Source organism: Zalophus californianus, chromosome 4 (assembly GCF_009762305.2).
Source record: "Zalophus californianus isolate mZalCal1 chromosome 4, mZalCal1.pri.v2, whole genome shotgun sequence".
Taxonomy (NCBI): domain Eukaryota; kingdom Metazoa; phylum Chordata; class Mammalia; order Carnivora; family Otariidae; genus Zalophus; species Zalophus californianus.
In genome coordinates, this window is record NC_045598.1 from 142,746,426 (window position 1) to 142,771,053 (window position 24,628).

Genomic DNA, 24,628 nt, shown 5'->3' on the forward strand with positions numbered 1-24,628 from the left:
TGAGTCTCTTATGGATAGAAAATGTATCTTAAGATTCTTTTTAATAAATTTTTATTGTGGTAAGATGAAACCTAGCTTCTTAACAAAAATTTTAAGTGTCCAATACATTATCATTGACTCTAAGTACTAGGTTGTACAGCAGATCTCTAGAGCTTATTCATCTTGTTTAATGAAAACTTTATACCCATTAATTAGTAACTCCCCATTTTCCCTCCTCCTCAGCCCCTAGCAATCACCATTCCACTTTTTGATTCTGAGTCTATCTTAGATACCTCAGACAAGTGGAATCACGTGGTGTTTGTCTTTCTGTGACTGGCTTTTTAAACTTAGCATAATATCCTCCAGTCCACCCATGTTGTCACATATGCAGTATTTCCTTATTTTTTAAGACTGAATATTATTCCATCATGTGTGGATGCCAACTTTTCTTTATTCATCTGTTGATAGGACATTTAGCTTATTTCCACATATTGGCTTTTGTGAATAGTGCTGCAGTGAGCATAGCCTTGCTAATATCCCCTTCCAGATCATGATTTCAATTATTTTAGACCAATACCTAGAAAGTGGGATTGCTAGATTATGTGGTATTTCTATTTTTAATTTTTTGAGTATCCTGTATATTGTTTTCCACAGTTACTGCCCCATTTTGCATTCCACCCACAGTGTATAAGGGTCCCCCTTTTTTCCACATCTCACCGACACTTGTGGTCTTTTGTTTTTTGATAATAAGCCACCCTGACAGGTACAAGGAGATATCGTCTGGCCATTTGATCTCTTCTTTGGAGAAATGTCTATTCAAGTCCTTAGCTCATTTTTTAAATCAGGCTACTAGTTGTTTTACTAATGAATCTTAGGAGTTCTTGACATATTTTGGAGATTAACCTCTTATCAGATATGTGGTTTGCAAATATTTTCTCCCATTCCATAGGTTGCCTTTTCATTTTGTTAATTATTTCCTTGCTGTGCAGAAGATTTTTAGTTTGAGATAGTTCCACTGTTTTATTTTTGGCTTTGCTGCCAATTAAGCTTCTTTATATGCCCATAGTTAACAATTTCCATTAATATTTGCAGACTAAATATGAATTTAACAGGTATTTGTAATTATCTTGAATTTTACCTAGTGGTTATTAATACCATACTATGGTCTTAAATATAATTCAGTAATTTCAGTATCAATACATTTAATTCCCCATTTCTAACCATGCCTGCTATGTCTCTGATTCATCATTTCTTCATATGCATATCCCTTATTCCTATTATCTCCTACTTTATTTAATCCATCATTTCCCAAGAAATTTTCTTCATCTATTTCTAACTATATAACCATTTTTAGTATTTACTATATATTTATCTTTTATGGAAGTACATTTTGGGGAATAAATACAGACCTGGGAAACATTACAAACAAAAATGTTTAAAGTGAAGGTCAAACTTTTCCAACAATAACCGCATGCTCCCATGTCCGTGGAGCTTTTTTAGGTGCTTTAATCATGATCAAATGGTCCCTACTGACCTAATGCTATCCGTGAAGTTACTAGATCTGCCTTAAAATTGGTTAAAGAGGTTTTGAAGGTTATCTGTTCACAAAAGTGCAGACAGTGGTGATTCTTCTACCCTTAAGTTTCTCATGCTCCATATGTGCTTTGATTTGTGATAAGAATGCGGACCTAGGAGACTGTGCAGACTCAGGACTCTGGGAGTGGGGAGACACCCTCCGCATGAGGTTCCTGGATATGACCCTCTGAAGATTCTTCACAGAAGACCCAGCAGCCCTGGTGATCACCCAGGGATGATCCAGGGCTTGCCCAGCGGACATGCGATGATTGGCCTCCAACATAAGTAGTTTGTCTATAAAGTCCTTCGCCAGGTGGGAAATATTTGGCCAAGGCTAGAAGGAAAAATAGATAAAACAGAATAAAAATCAATAAAATAAAAATACACAAACACGCATAGAGCATATCTTCTTAATTACACAGATTAATGCATATCAACCCAAAAGACTTTTTCAAATAAGCAAGTTAAGTACTATAGTATCATTAAATATATAAGGAACTGAAAATCACTTTTGAGAGAGGCAAAAAAAAAAAAAACTGTATTTGGTGAGGGGGAAAGACAACACAAATTGTCTTCCAAAACTCTCTGTTCAGTGATGGAGAATTCTTTTCTAGAAATCTGTCCAGTGTGCTTCAGTTAGCAGTGTGAGTTCCCACGTCACATTTATGTGAGCTGGAAAGGCCAAAGCGGCTGTTGTCCGTGACGTACACCAGCATCAGGTTAGTATTTACCACACTCTGGTCATCTCATAGAGCTCCCACAACTCCAAGAATCAGCTCAAGTGGAAAGTGGAATGAACTGAGAATCAACTTTTCTCTCCCTTTGAAAGCTGACCCCAGGCTTAGGATGCTTCCATCTCCATAGCCTCCAGAGAGAAAGGGCAGAACAAAAGGGCCCTACAGTGAAGAATCCTCCTGCGGTGCATTTCCCCAACACACTCAGGACCCGCATTGTTCCCCATCAGTTAGCCTCCAAGTGGGAATCTGCACAGAGCGGAACTACTGCAGGATGCGATGTGTACACCAGCGATTTGATGTTTCAGGGATTTGTTCTGGCAATATTTACAGCTTTTGCACATACTTTAAGTATAACTAGCAGCAATTCAGAGTGACTTTTGTGAGGATGGAGACAAGAGAGCTGCTGCTTTACATTTGTTTTCTGCATTGTCTACCAACACATACCATAGACCTAGGGGAAAAAAAACAACTAAAGCTTTGTATCCTTTGTCATCTACAAAGGAGAAACATGAGAAAATTGCCAGTACATTTGCTGTATTTCAAACATTTCTGGTTGACATGTGTTTTTATTTTTATATTTTTTAAGATATTATTTACTTTGACACAGAGAGAGACACAGCAAGAGAGGGAACACAAGCAGGGGAGTGGGAGAAGCAGGCTTCCCGCTGAGCAGGGAGTCCAATGTGGGGCTCGATCCCAGGACCCTGGGATCATGACCTGAGCCGAAGGCAGTCGCTTAACCAACTGAGCCACCCAGGCGCTGACATGTTTTTGCATCTCCCAAGAAAGATAAGGAAATCCTTACAACCTATTGTCTTTGTCCTTGTATAAGGAAAACTCAGACTCAATTCAGAGTCACACTCTCCAATCTCTTAACACTCTATTAACCTAGAATTTGAATCAAAAGAACCAGTAAAGGAATTGCTCTTTTTTTTTCCCTTCAGCTTATTTAGGTTAAATGAGATCTGAGAAATATTTACCCCCAAAATAAAACGCATGAAATAAATGAACACATTTGCCAAATACTCAAACACAGGGAAAATAAAATGTACACACTGCACATCTAGACAAAGTACATCAGTGGCTGACACTCACAATGGCATATCTTCTGCTTTGGCTAGACATCTATTTGGCTCTGGATCCAGACACATTTATCTAGGCTCAAGGTTAAGTTAGATGTCTCCAATGGAACATTATAAGACAAGCAACTGAATCTTTCTGGAAAATATAAAATATATGTAGTGAGATTTATGGAGAGCTAATTAAGATGACCCCAAATGAATAAATGCTTAAAATGCAGTTGCAGAAAATAAGGTAACATAGAAAAAAAGTTCTTCAGTAAAGTGCATTATTCAAAACATGGGTTAGAAATTACAGGATTCCTGAGCCATAGAGAACAACTGGAGAGTAACTAGGAGTCAATACGTATTTCACAGTAGAAGATGACAGGTGTAGAAAAAAATGTCAGAACTATTTTATTTTTATCTTTTTTTTAAAGATTTTTATTTATTTATTTGGACAGAGAGAGAGAGAGAGAGCACAAGTAGGCAGAGTGGCAGACAGAGGGAGAGGAGAGAAGAAGCAGGCTCTCCACCAAGCAGAGAGCCCGATGCAGGGCTCGATCCCAGAACCCTGGGATCATGACCTGAGCCGAAGGCAGCCCGCTTAACCGACTGAGCCACCCAGGCGCCCCTATTTTTATCTTCTTAATCTAAAATTTATTTTTGTCTATGTTGTATAAAGTATAAAATAAATTAATGTATTATATGTATATATTCTATAAATGAATAAAAATTGAGTGCATGCTCACAGTTTTTTGACTAATAGAGTTAATATGACCAAAATGATTGAGAGAGGTATCTGGTTGACTCAGTGAGTAGAGTATGTAATTCTTGATCTCGGGGTTGCGAGTTCGAGTCCCACATTGAGCATAGAGATTACTTAAGATATTAAAAAAAAAATTTGGAGACCAAACATTGAATCAAATTCATATCGTGGACCAACTCTCACTTGATGACATCATTCAGTCCCTTCACCAGCCTGGACATCCACCTTGCCATTTCCACTCTTTGCCTTGAAAATTCCTCTCTTCAGCTTTTCCCTTTTTTTCTTTTTTTTTTTTTAAGATTTTATTTATTTATTTGACAGAGAGAGACACAGCGAGAGAGGGAACACAAGCAGAGGGAGTGGGGAGGGAGAAGCAGGCTTCCCGCGGAGCAGGGAAGCCTGATGCGGGGCTCGATCCTAGGACCCTGGGATCATGACCTGAGCCGAAGGCAGACGCTTAACGACTGAGCCACCCAGGCGCCCCTCTTCAGTTTTTCTCAGTCTCAAAGAGACACTGCCATTAGTCAGCCTGTTAACCCATCTTACTGTGGGAAAGGCCTGGGAGTGAGGCAAGAGGATCTGTACTACGCAGGCTGCCCAGCCCTATACAGCTCTAAACATAGGGTCTCAGTTTCTTCATCAAAAAAATGGGGATCATATCTCTTTCACAAGATTGTTATTAGAACAAAATTAGATCAAGTATGTGAAAAATAGTTTTCGAGATATAAAATATAGTGTAAGTTTTTGTTGCTCTTGTTCTTGTTACTATTAAAGCATAATGTAACTCTTTCAGTTCTTTTGTGGACAAATCCACCTACTCTATTCAGAGAACTGGAAGAAGAAAATTATCCAAAACGTCTCATACTGAGTCCACTTACTATTATCATGATAAATGTGTGTCCTCAAAAACAATGTTTTGCGTTGAGATAATGAACCAAATAAAAAGAAAGGTAGTAAGACATACAAATGGCTAACAGACACCTGAAAAGATGCTCACTCATCATCAGGAGAATACAGATCAAAACTACAATGAGATACCACCTCACACCTGTCAGAATGGCTAAAATTAACAAACAGGAAACAACAGATGTTGACGAAAATATGGAGAAAGGGGAACCCCTTTACGCTGTTGGTGGGAATGCAAGCTGGTGCAGCCACTTTGGGAAACAGTATGGAGCTTCCTCAAAAAGTTAAAAATAGAGCTACCCCTCCAATCCAGCAATTGCACTACTAGGTATTTACCAAAAGGATAAGTCATTATTAGAAGCTAGACACTACAAACACACACACACACACAAGCACACACAGAATATACACAGTTCCTAAAATGCTAGATGCAACATTTCAAATTTTAAGGATGGTAATTAATGTTAAATTTGCTAAATATAGAGCTACTGAAGTACAGGGTAATAATTATCTGATGGATTTAATTATGGAGTTTTCAGAAAACCACAAATAATCTATTTTTAAGTAGATGGATAAGCTATCATTCAAAATTGGGCTAAGAGCAGTCAAAGTAGCATTTATCCCACTAAAATAGTAGCTTTTAGGGGCACCTGGCTGGTTCTGTCAGAAGAGTATGTGACTCTTGCTCTTGGAAGTAGTGAGTTCAAAGCCCTCATTGGGTGTAGAGATTACTAAAAAATTAAATAAATTAAAAATTAAAAAAATGTTTTAATTAGTAGCATTTATTAAAACTTCTACTGGGTGCACCTAGGTGGCTCAGTCAGTTAAGCGTGCAATTCTTGGTTTCAGCTCAGGTCATGATCTCAGGGTCCTGGGATGGAACCCCCATGTAGGGCTCTGCACTCAGAGCAGTGTCTGCTAGAGATTATCTCCCTCTCCCTCTCCCTCTGCTCCTCCCCTGCCTCACCCCCTCTTTCTTTAAAATAAATAAATCAAATCTTAAAACAAAAAAACAATTAACACCCACCAACAGCAACAAAAACTTCTACTGATGACAATTCTCTGACTAGCATTTCCCTTCCCTTGAACTTTAGTGTAGGGCCTTGGTAGGACTTCACTTATGCTTTGCAATTAAATTTTATGTAAATGTGCCCCAAAAGTACCAATTAACTCTCCATAACTTTATTACTTGTAGACCAGGAAAATCACTCTTCCTCCCTAACAGAAAGCAGGAGATTCTGTACATCATTATGTTCTAAATATTTAAAATTTTAAATGTTTTCTTCCCAATCTAAGAGCAGACTTTAAGTTGTTTTATCTTCGTCAAAGCTAAAACTGTTCAAAGACAAAGCTAATTACATCAGAATGCTATATCCATTGGGGCATTTGTAAACCCTGGGAAAAGTCAGGAGATATATACAAGTTTATTACAGGTAACATCAAAGTAAAAAATAGAAGAAGGACCAATTAATCCCATACCAGGCTCATAAAGAGAATATTTTTGTGAGTTAAGGGGTTCTTGACATGAGAGCAGTGATGCTTCCAGTTTTTCTTATAAGGAAAACACTGAAATTTAAAGAGGATTGGACAAAGCCTAATTTGTTTGAGCACCTATCATTTCTTCACAATGTGCTGTGTCTTTCTACCCTGGTTGCCTCTCAGGCATTGCAGGAAGCAACTGGAAAAGGGAACTCCTACCCCTACCCTGCAAAGCCCAGCGAGTGGAGCAACCGTACCCTTCCAAACCACCCTAACATTCCAGAATGAATCTAATAAATTTAGCAACTGAAGGTATTAGTTATCTAAAATCCACCTTACTCCCCAACAATACAAATGTACTGATCTGAAGGGGCACCTGCACCCCAATGTTTATAGCAGCAATGTCCACAATAGCCAAACTATGGAAAGAGCCCAGATGTCCATCGACAGATGAATGGATAAAGAAGATGTGATATATATACATACAATGGAATACTACTCAGCCATCACAAAAAATGAAATCTTGCCATTTGCAACAACGTGGATGGAACTAGAGGGTATTATGCTGAGTGAAATAAGTCAATCAGAGAAAGACAATTATCATATGATCTCACTCATATGTGGAATTTGAGAAAAAAAAACAGAGGATCATAGGGGAAGAGAGAAAAAATAAAACAAGACGAAATCAGAGAGGTAGACAAACCATAAAGACCCTTAATCATAGGAAACAAACTGAGGGCTGCTGGAGGGGAAGGGGGGTTGGGGGAATAGGGTAACTGGGTGATGGACATTAAGGAGGGCACATGATATAATGAGCACGGGAATTATATAAGGCTGATGAATCACTGACCTCCACCTCTGAAAACTAGTAATACATTATATGTTAATTAATTGAATTTAAATTAAAAAACAAAATAAAATTAGAAAAATAGATAAATAAAATCCACCTTACTATAAATTAAAATTTGTACTCTGTGCTCAATGCAGTTATAGTTGAGATGCATTTATTCATGCAGTTATAAACCAGAATCTCTTAATAATTTTTAAAAAGCATTTATTTTTGTTAAATGCATTCTCTATGCTTACCTCTTCATGATATCTTATTGGATATGAGGGGGGAAATATGCTACAGTCCCAGACTTCAAAGAGCCAATAATATCTTAGAAAGATGAAATACAGATTTAAATGTTAAAACAAAAGAAATTTGTTATAATCCTAAACACTATTCAGAAAAAGGAAAGAATAACACAAGTGGAATGGTCATCAAAGCTCCATGAAAAGGAATATATTTCACACCAAAATTAAGAAGAATTAAACATTAATATTATAGCTAATTTTTTGCTTTATACATGGGTGGAGTCAGAGTATATATCAGCCAGGTGTCTATAAAATATTTGCTATAAATATTAAACACATCGTTCCTCTCCATCAGTAGAGATACAAAACTTAAGTCCCTGGAAGTTTTGTCCTATTTATTACACTTCTCTACCTGACTTCTAAAGAAAAGTAGTGATTCACACAATGTGTCACACTTGGAATTTTGGTTATAGAAGAAAGGACTTTAATAAACAACCCACACTGGGATCCCTGGGTGGATCAGTCAGCTAAGTGTCTGCCTCTGGCTCAGGTCATGATCCCGGGGTCCTGGGATCGAGTCCCGCATCGGGCTCCTTGCTCGCGGGGAGCCTGCTTCTCCCTCTGCCTGACACTCCCCTTGCTTGTGTTCTCTCCCTCTCTCTCTCTGACAAATAAATAAAATCTTAAAAAAAAAAAAACCCACATTTATTATCTTACAGTTCTGTACGTCAAAATGGGTCTTATAAGCTAAAATCAAGGTATCAGCAGAGCTGCTTCCTGGAGGCTCCAGGGGAGAGTTCCTTCCTTGCCTTTTCCCGTTTCTAGAGACTGCACACGTTCCCTGGTGCATGACCCCTTCCTCCATATCCAAAGCACATCACTCCAATCTATACTCCCTTCATCACATCCTCTACATTTGACCCTCCCACCTTCCTACTGTAAGGACCTTTATGATCACATTGGGTTCACCCAGATAATCCAGGATAATCTCCCCATCTCAAGATCCTTAATTTAGTCACATTTGCAAATTCTTTTTTGCCACGTAAGATGGCACATCTACAGATTCTGGGTGTTTGAGTAGGGACATCTTTAGGGGGCTATTATTCTGTCTACCAACCTACGCTTCCAGAATCGATGGTCACCCTAGTATTTAAATAAAATCGGTGCATTTAGAAACTACTATGCTTATTGATAAGTGGTAGGTATACAATAATATGATGACAGAGAAAACATGATGATATGCTTTTCTAAGTCTATCAATCTGTGTTCCCTTGATATTATGGACTGAATGTTTGTGTCCCTCTGAAATTCGTACGTTGAAGCCCTAATCCCTAGTATCGTTATATTTAGAATGAGGCCAAGAAAGAAGTAATTAAGGTTTTAAATGAGATCATGAGGGTGGGTCCTGATCTGATAGGATCAGTGGCCTTTTAAGAAGAGACGCCAGAGTTCCCTCCCTCTCTCCCCACCCCATCTCTACACACACACACACACACACACACACACACACACACACACACACACAACCACAGAGATCACCTGAGCACACCACAAGATGGCAGTTTCCCAACAAACCAAGAGAGGAGGCCTCATAATGAAACCTACCTTGTTGGTGTCTTGATCTTGGACTTCTCAGCCCCTAGAACTGTGAGAATAAGTTTCTATTGTTTAAGTCATCCAGTCTGTGGTATTTTGTTATGGCAGCTTGAGATGACTAAGACACTTGGTAATATTATAAGAGAAGGTGAATATGATGGACATCGGTGCCTGACAAACACAGGAGAGAAAGCCAAGGGGCTATAAACCCAGTATTAAAAGCAGCCACAATCCTACTCTGGGTTGCATGTTGTCTGAGGCTACAAATAGGCATTTCTTCAAGAAGTAGAGGGTGCCACCATGGAGACAATGTCAGTGTTCCATCCAGACCTGAGCCCCTCTTTCCTGTATGTATACACACCCCTTTCCTTTGGAGTGCTTTCCTTCTAAAAGCCAACACTTTTGTTTTTTTGGTGTTTTGTTTTGTTTTGTTTCAGTGACCACCTTGGGGCTCCTGGAGCCACTTGTCTTTGATCACCAGAGAATGAAAAAATTTACCACCAGCTCCCCACCACCATCACCTGCATTGACTAACAGAGAGTGGTAGGTGTGAAAACCAGCTCACCTGCCCCAGGTTGGAAAAGCGCTGAAGAATTCTTCCCCGCCAGATGAGGCTGACCGTCACGGCTCTGGCCTCCTCATCTTTCCTGTCCTCCTTGCCCTTTACCTGTCTTCCTGGGAGTCCACCCTCAATAAGTCACTTGAACATCAACCGTCTTCTCAGGGGTTTCTCAGGTTTTGAGGAACCCAACCCTAGAAACCCTCTGAATTAAACCTGACAAAAGGACTTTTTAAACAATATATCGCTTATTGTTTTTGCACATTAAAATGGAATGGTTACATCTAGTCCAAACAAGCCCCAATAAGCCACACCCCCAGTAGTGAGACTGCATGTGGTCTCTTTCCACATTGAAACTGGGCTAGCATAAGACTCACAGGACTCACAACAGAATGAGGCAGAGGTAATGCTGTGCTATTTCCAAGCCCAGCCTTGAAAAGCACTGGCAACTTCCACTGTCTCCCTCTTGGAATACTCCTTTTCGGAAGGCTTAAACTACCATGTAAAAAGTCTGACTACCTTGCTGGGAAGATGCCATAGAGAATCCCCCATGAAGAGATGGCCCTATGAAGCACTGAGAGAGGAAGGTGAATAAGGCCCAGTGGTTCCAGTGACCTAGTTGATCCCAGATGTCCAGCCATCCCCACCAAGCTGTCAGACATCTGAGGGACCATCATGGACATTCCATCCCAGTCAAGCTCCGGTGACTGCAGTTCCTCCCAACATCATGTAGAACAGAAGAGTCACAGAGTTCTAACCAAAACAGAAATACGTATTCTTTGTAAACAAAAGAACAACAGAAACAGAAAGATATTCAAATTATAAAGAAAAAGGGGCGCCTGGATGGCTCAGTCATTAAGCGTCTGTCTTCGGCTCAGGTCATGATCCAAGGTCTTGGGATCAAGGCCCACAGCGGGCTCCCTGCTCCAAGGAAAGCCTGCTTCTCCCTCTCCCACTCTCCCTGCTGTGTTCTCTGTCTCTCTCGCTGTGTGTCTCTCTCTGTCAAATGGATAAAATCATTAAAATAAATAAATTTATAAATAAAAATAAATATAAATATAAAGGAAAAAAACTCAAAGTGAGCCATAATCCCCAAACCAGGAATAAGTTCTGTTAACATTTTACTGTGTTTTTTTTTAAAGAGAAAACAATTTATTGCAATATAAAATGCATTTATAAAATGTCCACAGAAGGCATGTAATTCTTCACTGCTATATAAATTTACCTGGATACTTTGATCACCTTCTATTGTTATGATGATATCACCTAAAACATACTGTAAACAACGAGTTATACTCTATAACAAATACATCACTGATTTTCAGCAATCTTGGTTTAATAATAATTAGTTTAAGACTATATAATCCCATCTATATTCTGGAATGTCCATTTATTTTCATGTAGTGTAGCAGAATTTAGACTATAATTGCACATGAATGGTACAGAAAAACATTCACCACCAAATTATTCTATACCTTCATGACAGGTTTTACATTCTTTCTGATTGAAAATACAGCTTGAGCTATGGTCTGCAACACAGCTCTAGGATTCTCAGTGCAGTGCTTTGTGTTTATGTTTGTCTATGTGGGCACCCACGGAACAACTTAAAGTGTATCTTTAGTAAACAAGTGCAACATTACTGCCAATTACTTTGCATGTTTAGATATTATAGTCTGATTATTTGTAAACAAAATCCCACACAAATACTCTTCCCTCAAATAAAAAAAAAATCCTGTCAACCCATAATTATTCTAATATACTTTCCTTGAACACACACTGAATTTTTGAAAGGTGCATATAGTACCTTAGATAATAAGGTATAAAAATGTGTTTCATATTTTATACTATGAAATGTGCATTTCTAATGTTATATGCAGCATAAAGTTTAGATCAAGAAATTCTAAATCCTGGATCCCCATAGTTCATTTAGAAAACTCCTCAAAGTTATGGTTCCTGCAACAGGTTTATCAGATTTAACATGACAAAGTGTTCTATCGCCTTCCCTATTTCAAGTATCCAAAAAAAGAGGCTCAAAATTTCTGTAGGTTGTAACTGAAAATGCAAAGCTTTTAAACAGTTAAATGTGCTTTGAAATAAGATATAAATTGAAACAAGTTTCTTAAGTATTTAATTTGTATTAGGCTGATAAGTACTAGGACTTTCAGTTTTATTAAATGAGTATTTCCTCAAAAATAATAAAGAACACAATTTGCCTATTAATAAATGGTTCTGGGATTCTGGAGAAAAATCAATCTTATGTTTAAGATTTTTTCAACACTGTTGACTTTAGTTTTATTTTCTTTTTAATGATGTTAATTTAATATTCAATCTGAACATAAATATTTAGCCTCAAACTACTTATAATGAAATGAGTTACTTCTGAAAAGGAAACTTTAAAGCACTAGAAAGAGAATTTACTAAAGCTGTTTAATATGTCTTTCAATGTCATCAGAAATCCTGCAGTATAGAAAATATCTGGTACCTTTAAGGTTTCAGAATGAACTGATCTTCTAAATTTTCAGTGTCATTTAAAAAACCAAAAAAGGGGCGCCTGGGTGGCTCAGTCGTTAAGCGTCTGCCTTCAGCTCAGGTCATGATCCCGGGGTCCTGGGATCGAGCCCCGCATCGGGCTCCCTGCTCAGCAGGAAGCCTGCTTCTCCCTCTCCCACTCCCCCTGCTTGTGTTCCCTCTTGCTGTGTCTCTCTCTGTCAAATAAATAAATAAAATCTTAAAAAAAAAAAGTCAAATCGAAAAGACTGCTGCAATAAAGCACTGTTTCTGAAAGTTGCAGACATGATCCCATTATCTGAGAGCTAAGCACTGCTTCTCAGAGTCAGCAACGTTTCACCTTACCTAGGCACACTAAGTTCTCAGCTGAGAAAATAATTTAACCTGGTCCTTAACATATTCATTAAGTAGTATGAATATTTTAAGGTCTTTCTGCCTTCAAGAAGAAAACTTGATGTCTCACTAAAAAGTAGTAAGGAGTGTATTTTACTTTGAGACATTAGACTTTCTGGAATTGGTCTAACTGTATAAAATTTTAAGAAGTGTGTGAAAGTATGGAATCATTATTACTCTACATTTTACTGTATTTTTTAAGCCTTTTTCCTATGCATACATTTTTCCACATGATTGTGATCATTCTCTATACAGTTTGTAATTCTCCCCTTTTATTTTCACTTGGTAGCATAGTGTGAACGTTTTCCAACATCCATACAATATTTAAGCTTGCATAATTAGGTACTATCACACTCTATCATATGGATGTCCCATAATTTAGTCAAACTTTCTCTTAGGGTTTTTTCAATTTTCCACTTCTGTAACTAGAGCTCAGATGAGCATCTTTATACTGAAACCTTTGCTGCATCTGGTATTATTTCTTTAGATTCTTAGAAGTGGAATTACCAGATCGAAATATATAAACTTTTAAAAGTTCTAGATGCATATTTTCAAACTGCATCCCAAGAAATCTGTAAAATTTGCCCTCTACCAGCAGTGACTGAGATGGTTGATCTCTTAGTACTCTTAGCAGCAATGAGTAGAGTTGAAGTGGATCTTTTTTAATCTTTATTGATTTGAAAAATTTTTAAAAAAGACTGTTTTCATTTGTATTTTTTGGTTATCAGTGAGGCTGGACATCTTTCAAACTTTTAAATAATCAATGGTACTACATTGTCTGTGAATTCTCCCCATCCTTTCCTACTTTCCCATGTAAGTTCTAGTTCTTAATTACCAGTTTGGATGAGTTTTTTAAAAATGTACACATGTACAATAAGATACTAAAGCTTTGTAAAAGTATAGAAAATATAATATTTAAATTAGTTATTTCACTTTTGATTTTGCTTAAGATGTTATACATATAGATGTTAGGCCTTAAGTAGCTATAATCAAACTGTCAATATTTTCCTTTATGAGAAAAAGAACACTTTCATAGTTAAACATACATTTGACCACTTGCTGAACATGAAATGAATTTCCCCTTTTGTCAGGCTTCCTACACATAAGCATTGACGACTTTCTCTAGTCAAAAACGACAAGAAGTGAACACATTCATAAACACTGGGAGTTCCAAGTTTAAACAGTGGATAAATATTTTACACAAGCTATGAGGTTAAACATTTCACTGAGGAAACATTATATTACAAAAAGGGCTTAGATCATCTAGATTCAAGGCAGAAAATCTCTCACCAAACACCCAAGCATCATGCTGAGCTTCTGGGAGTACACATTAGTCTACTCAGCTGATGAAAGAAAAACTATAAACTCGCTTGTCTACTTAATTATCAATGTCATGTGCTAACCACAGACAGCTCAGTAATTCAGGCCCTCGCTACCTTGAGACCAACTGCTCTCAGCCAGGGGTGATTCTGCCCTGCAGGGGACATTTAACAACGTCTGGAGACAATTTCTGTTGTCACAACTTAAGGAAGGTGTTGAATCTAGTGTATTTACTAGATATCCAGTACCTACCAGTATCTACCAGTAGTGTAGTACAGAGGGTGGAGTGGAGGCCAAGGATGCCTCTAAATATCCTGCAATGCACAGGACAGCCCCACTCCCAACCCCTACCCTACTACCCCCTGCTCCCCCGGAAAGAATCATCCAGCCCTGTCTCTCCTGCCCCCCCCATACAACCTCACTGTGTGGCTCTGGGCATGTCACGTACCCTCCAGGACTTGTGAGTAATAAATTACTAAATCTTGTTTTTGTTCAAAGTTTAAAAAAAAAGAAGAATCATCCAGCCCTACATGTCAATAGTGCTGAGGTTGAGAAACTACACTAGGTTAACTCAATAGGAGTAAAATTATTTCTTACCTCTCCAGTATAATTATATTTGCCCTCCAGAATCTTCCTGTAAAGTCTCGTATGGCTTTCATCATCAAAAGGCAGGACTCCACTAAGTAAAACATATGTGATGACACCAAGAGCCCACATGTCCACTGCACTGGTATAAGGTTTCCTTAGCAAAATCTCAGGGGCTACGTACTCTGGGGTACCACAGAGTGTCCTCATTGTCCAGTCTCCACTTTTGTTCCCAGAGTGTGCCAAACCAAAATCTGTGATTAAAATTTTCGACTCAGCCCCTGGATGATAATATAAGAGATTTTCAGGTTTTAGGTCCCTGTGTGTTATTCGCAACGCATGCAGATACCTGATGCCATCAGCAACCATCTGGAGAATTCTGACAGCGTCCTGCTCTGTGAAGGATCCCTGAGTCATGACTCGGTCAAAGAGCTCTCCTCCCGTAGCCAACTCCATCACCATGTAAACTCGATCCTGGGCCTCAAAGATCTCCACAAGCTGGACAATGTAGCGGTGGCTAACCCGCCTCAGGATGGTGAGCTCTGATTCACACGCTTCCCGGCCTTCCCTCACTCTGGTTTCCATCACTTTTATTGCAAAAGGTTTCTTGGTGATCTTCTGCTCCACCCTGACAACCTTGCTGAAACTGCCTGTCCCAATTAGAGCCTTGATGTCGTATCTATTGGGAAGAAAAGCCAAATCTGTTATCCTCTGAAGGGAAGATTCTTAAAATTATCTAAGTTGGTGCTTTATATCATCTCTTTTTATCTTTATACCCCGCCAATCCAGTTCCCTTCCTCATTGTTGCTTAATTGTATTTCTTATTTTTGAAACCCTCCCCAGATTCTTCTTTGAAATGGAGGTAAGTGATATAAAAGTAATTAGTTGGTGGAAAGATAACTATTACGACAACAGTCTTAAGAAGAGCAGCTACCATTTATTATACGTTTATTGTGCGCCGGAAAATTTATTTTTTGAAAAAAATTCTTACAATATCCCCATGGGCTAACATAATACTATCCCCCTTTTCCAGATAAAGAAATTAAGAATCACAAAAGTTAAGTGATTTCCCAAGGTCACACAGATTGTAGTTGAAATGGATAGGATTTAAATCCAACCCCTTCAAAGGTGTTTCACCTAGTGAGGGCACATGCCCTATCTCGCCCACCTGTAGCTCCTTGATAGATGAGCATTCATAACATAAACACATCTGGTGGGGACGGGGTTACAGCCACAGTTTCCTCCCAGCTAACCCCCTGCACTTGCAATTTCTACACAAGAAACAGAATTTTAACATGGGATATATGTCAATGCATGAAGTTATTCTCCCTCTCTCTCTCTCTCTCTCTCTGGGAAAGGCCAGGAAGTCAGCTAGGATTTCAAAGGCTGGCAATCTTAAACTTGAATTATCTGTGTAAACATCTATGTGAATTTAAGAATTCTATCAAGTTTAACCTTTTATCTAAGAAATGTCGAGAAAGTGCTCCACTTAGAATCATGATTTTATAGCTGGGAAAAATATTAGAGAATGACTTAATCCAACCCCTCATTTTACGAATGAGGAAATTTGAAGATCAGGTTAGCAGATTGGTTGTTTAAGTTCTAGAATGAGGATGAGAACCCAGGTAGCCTTACTTTTACTGTAATTCGCTGCTCTTCCACCTTATTAAAATTTCTCCCACAAAAGGGTGCCAGTGAATGGAATGTGCTCAGGGAGTATGCAGGGAAAAGTAATGCTTTCAGTTGCATACTCAGTAACAGAGATTCAAATGCAAATATCAATCTGTGCGGTAAATAGCCTTACTTCTTTTTGCTGAGTTTATTCTTCCGGTAATTTTTTCCCCTACCTATCTGTTCCTCATATTCCTGTGCTTCCTGGATAAAAATGGCATTTGGCTGTACCAGCTTACAGAAAACAGCTTTGTTCTATGCAGTGCATTTAATTTTCTGTCCAATTACTTTATCAAAACAGATAGCAATTTCCTCATTTTAAATAGATTCTGTCACCTCTTCTCTTTCCAACTTTGCTTTTTTATTCACATGCACTCTCAGGTTGATTTTTGAAGATAATCACAGGCATTTCAAAATTCTATTGCAAAATTTACATTTACCTCTAATGTGGATGAAAGCACTTTGCAAATACTAATTTATCACTATGCTTTCAAAACTGCAGGCAAATTCATTTGCTCGTGGTATTAATCATCAGATATCAGTTGAATTACCATCACTGACTAACTGCACTCTTTTGTTTAAAGAAAAGTAGCTTTATTCAATACTAAGGGGCCTTCATACACCAAATACTTGAAAAAAAATGCTAGTAATTTGGCAGTGAAGAGAACAGTAGGCTTTAAGCCAAAATGTAGAGTAGTGGAAATAAATGGTTTTAGATTGAATAACAAATGTCCCATAACAAATTCCTGTAACTGCAGCCTTGCTTGTGAGCCTGTGATGGCCATGGACGGTGACTATATTTATGACTTGAGTGGCTATATCTTCTGCAGCGCCTGGCACAGAGGGTACAGCAATAAATATTGAATGAAAGAATCATTCATTGAACACGTATTATTTCCAAATGACCACATATATTTTGGAAACATTAAGGATCGAATCAAGCCTCGGAGAAGGCATTACAAGGTCATTCCATTCCTTCCCCTTTCCACTCCTCCACTCCTGCCCACCACCAACAGAGCAGCCTCAACGTTAATTTTGTGGGTGGTGCAGTTTTACATCATCCTCGAAATTCAAATTATTACTTAAACTTCAGCTGCTACAAACTAGTAATTTTTTAAACATGTATAAAAAAAATGAAACCCGGAAACAATAATAATGCCACAACTTATTTGATAGAAGCAATGGAGAAAGTGCATATAGTCAGATTTAAATTCTATCGTCTATTCTGCAAGAGTTATAAGTGGAATCACAATGGAGAAGAAAGACACGTGTATTCTAGACTCAATCCTGCCACTAACGTGGACAAGTCACTTAATCTTCTGGGCAGAGAACTATGGACCCAGAGCAGAAGTGCTGACACAAGACGTTGCTCCCAACCCGGATGACCCTGAGGACTTTCCTGCTCTGGCTTGAGAGGGCCCTATTTCCAGCGCCTGGGTGGCTCAGTTGGTTGAGAGGGCCCTATTTCCCTAGCAACATAAAACAGCATTAGCATACCTATGAAGAGACTTTTCTTCTATTTCACTTAATCTTCTGGGACTTAACTCCTCATCAGGTAAAGAGCCTTGAGTTAGTCGCCCTTACACTGTTGTGACCCTCCACCTCTCTGCCCCTTCACACTCTAAAGGACTGGGACTACGCTGCAGATGGAGGTTATGAGAGTGGATAAGACTGGACCACAGCAGCCTCATGTCTCTGGCTACAGATGACCAGAGACACCATCTAACCAATTCAGTCATGATAAGATCCTATGTCCATTCTGATTCAAGTTCAATTGGGTCAGCCAACTTTGTCTTTGAGCTTAGCAGCTACTGGACTAATCCACAAGGTTTCCTTATATTAGAAGTTCCCAAGTAGGCATTGACTCTGTTCATAGCACTGCAATGAAGTGTGCATACAATTCGAGGGCTAGAAATGTCCCTGAGAAGCCAGATGAGCCACCCACCACTGTGTCCCACCAAGCCCTGTAGAGTGGAAGAGGATTTCATGATTTTCTCCGCTATATGTCCAAAATGGTACACTCTGAGGAAATTTTTTTTTCAAGTCAAACCAACTTGTCATCCTTGCTCATTTCCTACAAGGAGTCAGCTAGGTCTTACGTGTGCCTTATGAAGACAATACTAAATATTGCACTAATATCTCAATAAAGACTTGTCATGCACCGTGCACCACAATTTGCATATATTACTTTAATTATCCTCACAACATTTGTATGGGGTCGATATTATTATTATTCCCACTTTACTGGGGCAAAAACTGAGGAAGGAGAAAGGCTAAGGAACATTCTCAATCACACATGATAAAAGACACAGGAGTGGATCTCAAGTCTGGCTGATTCAAAGACTTGTTTCTATTCCATGATTTATGGTCTCCTTTTCCAGAATGCGGTAAAGATCCTTCACAAACAGGCCCGACTGGACCCAGTCCCAGCATATCTGTGGCAAGGCCCCCATCAGCCCTGTAAGGGTTGGGAGGCCTTCCTCCTTCCCCAGCTCTGAGGTCAGGGATTCACTCCCTTTCCTTGCTCCTGTGCCTCCTCTACTTTCAGTCTGGAATTTTCCCAATCCTCTGCCCTCCCTGCTCAGAGGTGTCAAAGAGAATTTGCCCCAGACACTTATTAAAAAAACAGTGAAGACTTTATTCCAGACTATTACAACTGGAGTCAAAACTATTGCAGTAGGGGAGAGAGACTGACTTCAACTCGGTTGAAACAAAAGGCAAGAGAGTTTTCCTTACTGAGCGGGCTTGTAGAAAAGCCCTGGGGCGGGGGGGGGGGTGTCCACGTGACTAGGCCACCTGTGTTTGCTAATTGGTGCTTGAGGAAGTTGGGCTCCTGCCTTCCCACAGAGACTGGGAGAAAGTGGCCTCCTGATTACATTTCAAAGAGGTGGCTGCCCTGTCCTTGAGAAAGACATTCCCGGGCTGTGGAAGACTTACATCTCAAAGGGATAGAGAAAGAATTTAGGGACATCAGGGGTCTGTCATCTGAAAGAAGGTTGTTTAAGGTTTAATCAAACTGAGGGGAACGTTAAGGCCATCTTGAGATGGGTGCTTGGTTTATCTTCCTCAACCCAGTCCCAGGCTAGCCCCTCTGCCACTGCTTCACCTGGCGCTTTACCTGGCAAGGACACGCGGGTCGAACCTGGCGCGGAAGCGGGCCACCTGCATCCTCCGAGCCGCCTCGGCCACGGCCTCGGGCCCGGGGCCTACGCCTCTGGAGCTGCCCTGGCCTTGACCCTCCTGCTTGACCGGCGCCAGCACAGGCGACCCTGGGACCACCTTAGTGCTCACGCCGCAACCCATGCCTCCCGCGCTCGGGAGAGGGGCCGGGAGCTCTGGGTGGGGCTGCGATTTATCCCCAGAGCGGCCGAGAGGAGGCGGGACAGATCGGTCCGCCCCCAGGGCCGGCTTGGAAAGAAACCCCACTGTGGGTCTTTGTTAGGAAAATAACTTTCAAAAGGTCCCGCTGCCGTGAGGCCGCCTTGATGGCCACTGACCACTTATCTATGCGTAGAGTTTGACATGGTAAAAGCAAAGTGGACAGCGAAAAGACAGGAGCCTCGGCTTCATTCTCTGGGCCTGTTTTCTCACCTGAAAAGTGAAGATGTGAACATAAAAAATTATATGAGTCAATGAAGGATATCATCTCTTTAAAGGATCTTAATGTCTCCAAGGCTGAGCTCATATCCAGATGAATATGTTTTAAACTCTAAGAGCTTATAATATTTAGAGTATGTAATATTACTGTACTCTCTTGCATTAATTAAACACACTAGTCTGTTTCTGGTACTCCACTAACTCTCCTACAGCTGGAAGAGCCTTCCCTCTGGATGATTCACCTGAAATAGAAAGACTGGGAGAGGGGCGCCTGGGTGGCTCAGTCAGTTAAGCATCTGCCTTCAGCTCAGGTCATGATCCCAGGGTCCTGGGATGGAGCCCCACATCAGGCTCCCTGCTCGGTGCGGAGTCTGCTTCTCCCTCTGCCCCCTTGGCTTGTGCTCTCTTGCTCTCAAATAAATAAAATCTTTTAAAAAATTAAAAAAAAAAAACAACTGGGAGAAAACCAGATGTCTAGAACACAGTCCAACACGTTATGCAGTTACAAGAATAAAATATGTAAAAATAAGAAGAAAATTGTATAATCTCTCTATATATTATATAGAGAGTGTGTAATCTTATCATATAATATATAAATATTATATTAATTATAGTTATACATATACAATCTTATGTTTTATATATTTCAACTTTGCATTCGTAATTACCATATATGTATGGGTATGCATATTTTATATATTTGACAAATATTTCTTTTTGATAAATGGTATTTTATGTATTGATTAAATATCAATATATTGATTATATATAATTTACATTGCTAAATTTTATTTTTTTCTTTTTTTTAAGATTTTATTTATTTATTTGACAGAGAGAGAGAGAGAGAGAGCAAGAGCAGGAACACAAGCAAAGGGAGTGGGAGAGGGAGAAGCAGACTTCCCGCTGAGCAGGGAGCCCGATGAGGGGCTCGATTCCAGGACCCTGGAATCATGACCTGAGCCGAACAGACACTTAACGACTGAGCCACTCAGGCGCCCCTTAAGGCCAGTTTTAAATGAATTTTTATTTTTATATCAAGTGTTTCGTGCCCATGAGTGGCTTCCTATAACACTCAGCTAAATAAATGAAAATGGTGTTTAGCATCTGGTTCTGGGCTAAACTTTACTCCAATGGTGTTTTCTGAAGAGTATTAAATGAATTGAACCTCCAGCTTCTGAAGAAAAAAAACCTTACCTCATTCTCAACTTCCACTCATTGCCCCGAAGTCACAAATTCTTATGACATTGTCAGCCATAATATTCATAACAATATGTAATATATTGCTCCAATCACTCCATGCTAGGTTCCATCCTATAACTGGTTTTTAAAAATCAGAGTTAGAAGTTAAATCCTAAAAAAAGAGGATAAATCCTAAAAATTATTCCGGGCAATACAGATTCTGAACCCATAGAAACTTCCTAAAGTAACGCCCTGGCTTGTACTTCATAAATAGATTTCTGTAACTTGACCTGTGAGACCTATACCAGTAAATTATAATCCAACTCTTTTAAAGGGTATTCCACTGAGAGCACGTAAGGAATTATGCCAAAACAAAACCCATGAAAGACTCAGATGATCATTTAGAAAGAATTCATTTAACTCTTACATGAGCAAGATTAGTGGAAAACATGAAAAAAAATTATCAACATTTTGTATTCTAGTCTATTGTCGATCTTCAGTACAGCTCAGTAATGGAGAGTAGAACAAGAAATTAGGGATATCACAAGAAATGAAACACTGGGAAGCCCTACAACTCTATACCCTCTCGTATCTTAAAAACAATACATATAACCAAAAGACATTTTAAACAGATAACATGAAGAATTTGTTTCATTTAGAATTAGATACTTCTGGAATAGCTGCAACTTGGCTGTGGTTGTTTTTCAAGTCTTACTTCTCTTAAGAGCCCTCCTGCTGGAATTCCATTTTCCCTAAAGTGATCTCATGCCTGAAACATCGGTTTGAAGGTGTTCATCTGATTGACTTCCTTTTTCCCAAGGTGTAGGATTTGTGTTTGTAATGACAACTCGCATGGGGCTCTTTTAAGCCAATTTCACAAACACAGCGATGCGACTGCATGCAAGCAAGAGTGCAAAGCTGCTTGCTGAGCTTTGTTCCCATGGACAAGTAATAAAAGAGTCTCTAAGTAGGATGCCTTTGTGTGAAAGTCAGAGACAGGAGAAACTTTCCTGATTCCCTTGGCAGACTATTTCTCACTCTCAGGACACCTTACCAAAAAAGAAAGAAGAAACAAAGACCATAATCCGGACAAGTCAGGAAGAAATTTTCAATGACCGAAAATGTTTTTCCTTCACTACAGTAGTGAATTATTCATGTTAACTTGCATATCTCTCTGCATTTGGCACTAAATAAAGAATACCTAACTTTTGTAGAATTTCAAGTCTTAAACATTCTTTACCTTATAATTACAAAAAAGAAGACAAATTATTAGTATATGTAGTACTATACTGTAGGTAAGAGCTCTGTTGTCAAATAAAAACACAAATTTCACTTTTTTTATAGTAGCAAACCAAGAAGCGGACAGCCATCATGGTGAATGAGGTTTCCCTGTTTTAGTGCATCAATTCAAGTGGGAAAGTGTTTCACTATTTTAGCTGATTCGCCTAAAGAAATTCTGTCTTTTCAAGGTGGCAATTTGAATCCAAAGCCTTAAAAAAATGATGGTTAGAAATGTTTAGTTACATCAAAAAACATTTATAATATGTTGGTGGGCAGAAAAAAAGAAAGCCCTTTGTGGTGTGATCTCATTTTTTAAACTCACTAATGAGATGAATTCCTGTGGTGAGGAAGGAAGCCTCTGGCTAATAAACAGTAAGGAATTAGGCCTGCTGACAACTATGTGAGCAAACTTGGGAACAGATTCTCCAACCCCCACTGGGCCTTGAGATGGCTAGAGCGCCAGCCTACAGCTTGATGTGACCTCCTGAGAGCTTGGCTCAGAAAATAGAACTCCCACGTTCAAGTCCCAGTGAAACTCTCTACCAGCTCTATGACCTTAGGAAGGTTACTTAACCTTCTGGGCACCCCCCGCAATTTTTCTCACCTAGGAACCTGAAATAATAACAATATAAATGTCATAGGGTTTTTGTGAATAACTTAACTCATGTAAAGCACTTAGAACAGTACGTGGAAGAGTATAGTTGCTCAATAAATATCCTTATTATTATATATTATATATAATTAAATATGTTACATTGAAAACAAATATAAGTAAATGACTTCAAGGGGTATTAGTTATCTATTATTCTGTAACAAATTTCCCCCTAATTTAGCAGCTTTCAAACAACAAGGATTTATTTTTTCCCAGTTCCAAAGATCAGGTACCTAGGACGGGTGCACCCTAGCTGAGTGCATCTGGCGCAGGGTCTCAGGAAGTTACCGTCAAGCTGTCCAATGAGGCTGCAGGCAGCTCATGGCTACACTAAGCCTGAACACCCTTCCAATTTTATGTCTGTAACTATTGCAAGTCTCAGTTCCCTGCTGGCTGTTGAACAGCGTCCTCGCACGCGCTTCTCCACAGGTTGCCTGAATGTCCTCTCCACACAGCAAGCAGCCAGCTTCCCCCACAACAGAGGAAGAGAACCAGGGAATATGCACCAGGGAAGGAGGAAGAAAGCACTCAAAACCGAAGCTGCAGTCTTTTATAACTCCATCTCAGAAGTGACATCCCATCACCTTTGCCATCTGTTCCTGGTCACACAACTCTGGTACCCTGTGGGCAGGAGCCAAGCAAGGCTGTGACTACCAGGAGGTGGGCATTTGAGGGGGCCATCTTCGAAACTGGCTTCCTCAGAGGTAGAACACAGACCAGAGAGGGAAACTTCATTATAAAGAGGCATTTCGAAAGTCAAAGATAGCTAGAGACGAAATTGCAGGCTCTTTTTCTCACTGGAGTTAAGTAGTCTCTTAAGCACTTGGCCTTGTTGGGGAAGAGAATATTCAAAGTGATTGGACTTGATGAATATTCAAACCTCTTCCAAGCCTGGGTTTCTGTGATCTTTCATGTGGTCAAGTCTAATCATAACTAGATAGTAAGTCTCTTGAGGACCCAGACCACTGTGTCCATCTAGCCGTTGAAAAAAAAAAGGGAAGATCTCCATAAATTCTTGCTGATTCAGTCTGTAGCCAATAGACATTAAAACTATTATCAGACTGAATCAATATGAATGTATGCACATCTGTATGTTTATACATACCTCTGTAATCAAACGCTTTGATTTTGCCATAGTTAAGTCCTTTATATTCATTTTTTTAAAGATTTTTTATTTATTTATTTGAGAAGGAGAGAGAGCGAGCACGAGCTGGGGGAGGGGTGGAGGAAGCAGGAAAGGGCGAAGCAGACTCTCCGCTGAGTGGGAAGCCTGACATGGGGTTGGATCCCAGAACCCCAAAATCATGACCTGAACTGAAGGCACACACTTAACTGACTGAGCCACCCAGCCGCCCCTTTATATTCACTTCTGTGGGATTTCATTTTATAAACTTTTCAAAGGTCTGAGATAACTGTAGAAATAATTTTAAAAATTAAGTTGAGATAACTACAAACACATGTGATTTCAGATAAAACCCCTCGCAAGGAAAATGTGCAGTTGCTAGGAGATAGAGAAATAAAAATTTCAAAAAGGATCGAAGATGTTTAAGAAGAAAATGGAAATACAAAGGGGATAAATGACTACCAGTGGCATCTCAGCAGAGTAGGACATTTTATAATTTTGCATCCCTGCAGTCTCGATTCTAGTTCCATATTCTTCCTTTATGGAAAAAAAAAAATGCATGTCTACTCCTACACTTCAAATTC

General features: G+C 39.4%; 1 protein-coding gene across 1 annotated transcript; it reads right to left on the reverse strand.

The window, feature by feature from the left end:
* Nucleotides 1-1,581: 1,581 nt before the first annotated feature.
* Nucleotides 1,582-19,515, reverse strand: PSKH2 (protein serine kinase H2). The gene is given in 4 exon segments (XM_027579204.2): nucleotides 1,582-1,662; nucleotides 1,664-1,888; nucleotides 14,554-15,220; nucleotides 19,331-19,515. Coding segments are annotated over 4 exon segments (1,158 nt in total).
* Nucleotides 19,516-24,628: the final 5,113 nt, after the last annotated feature.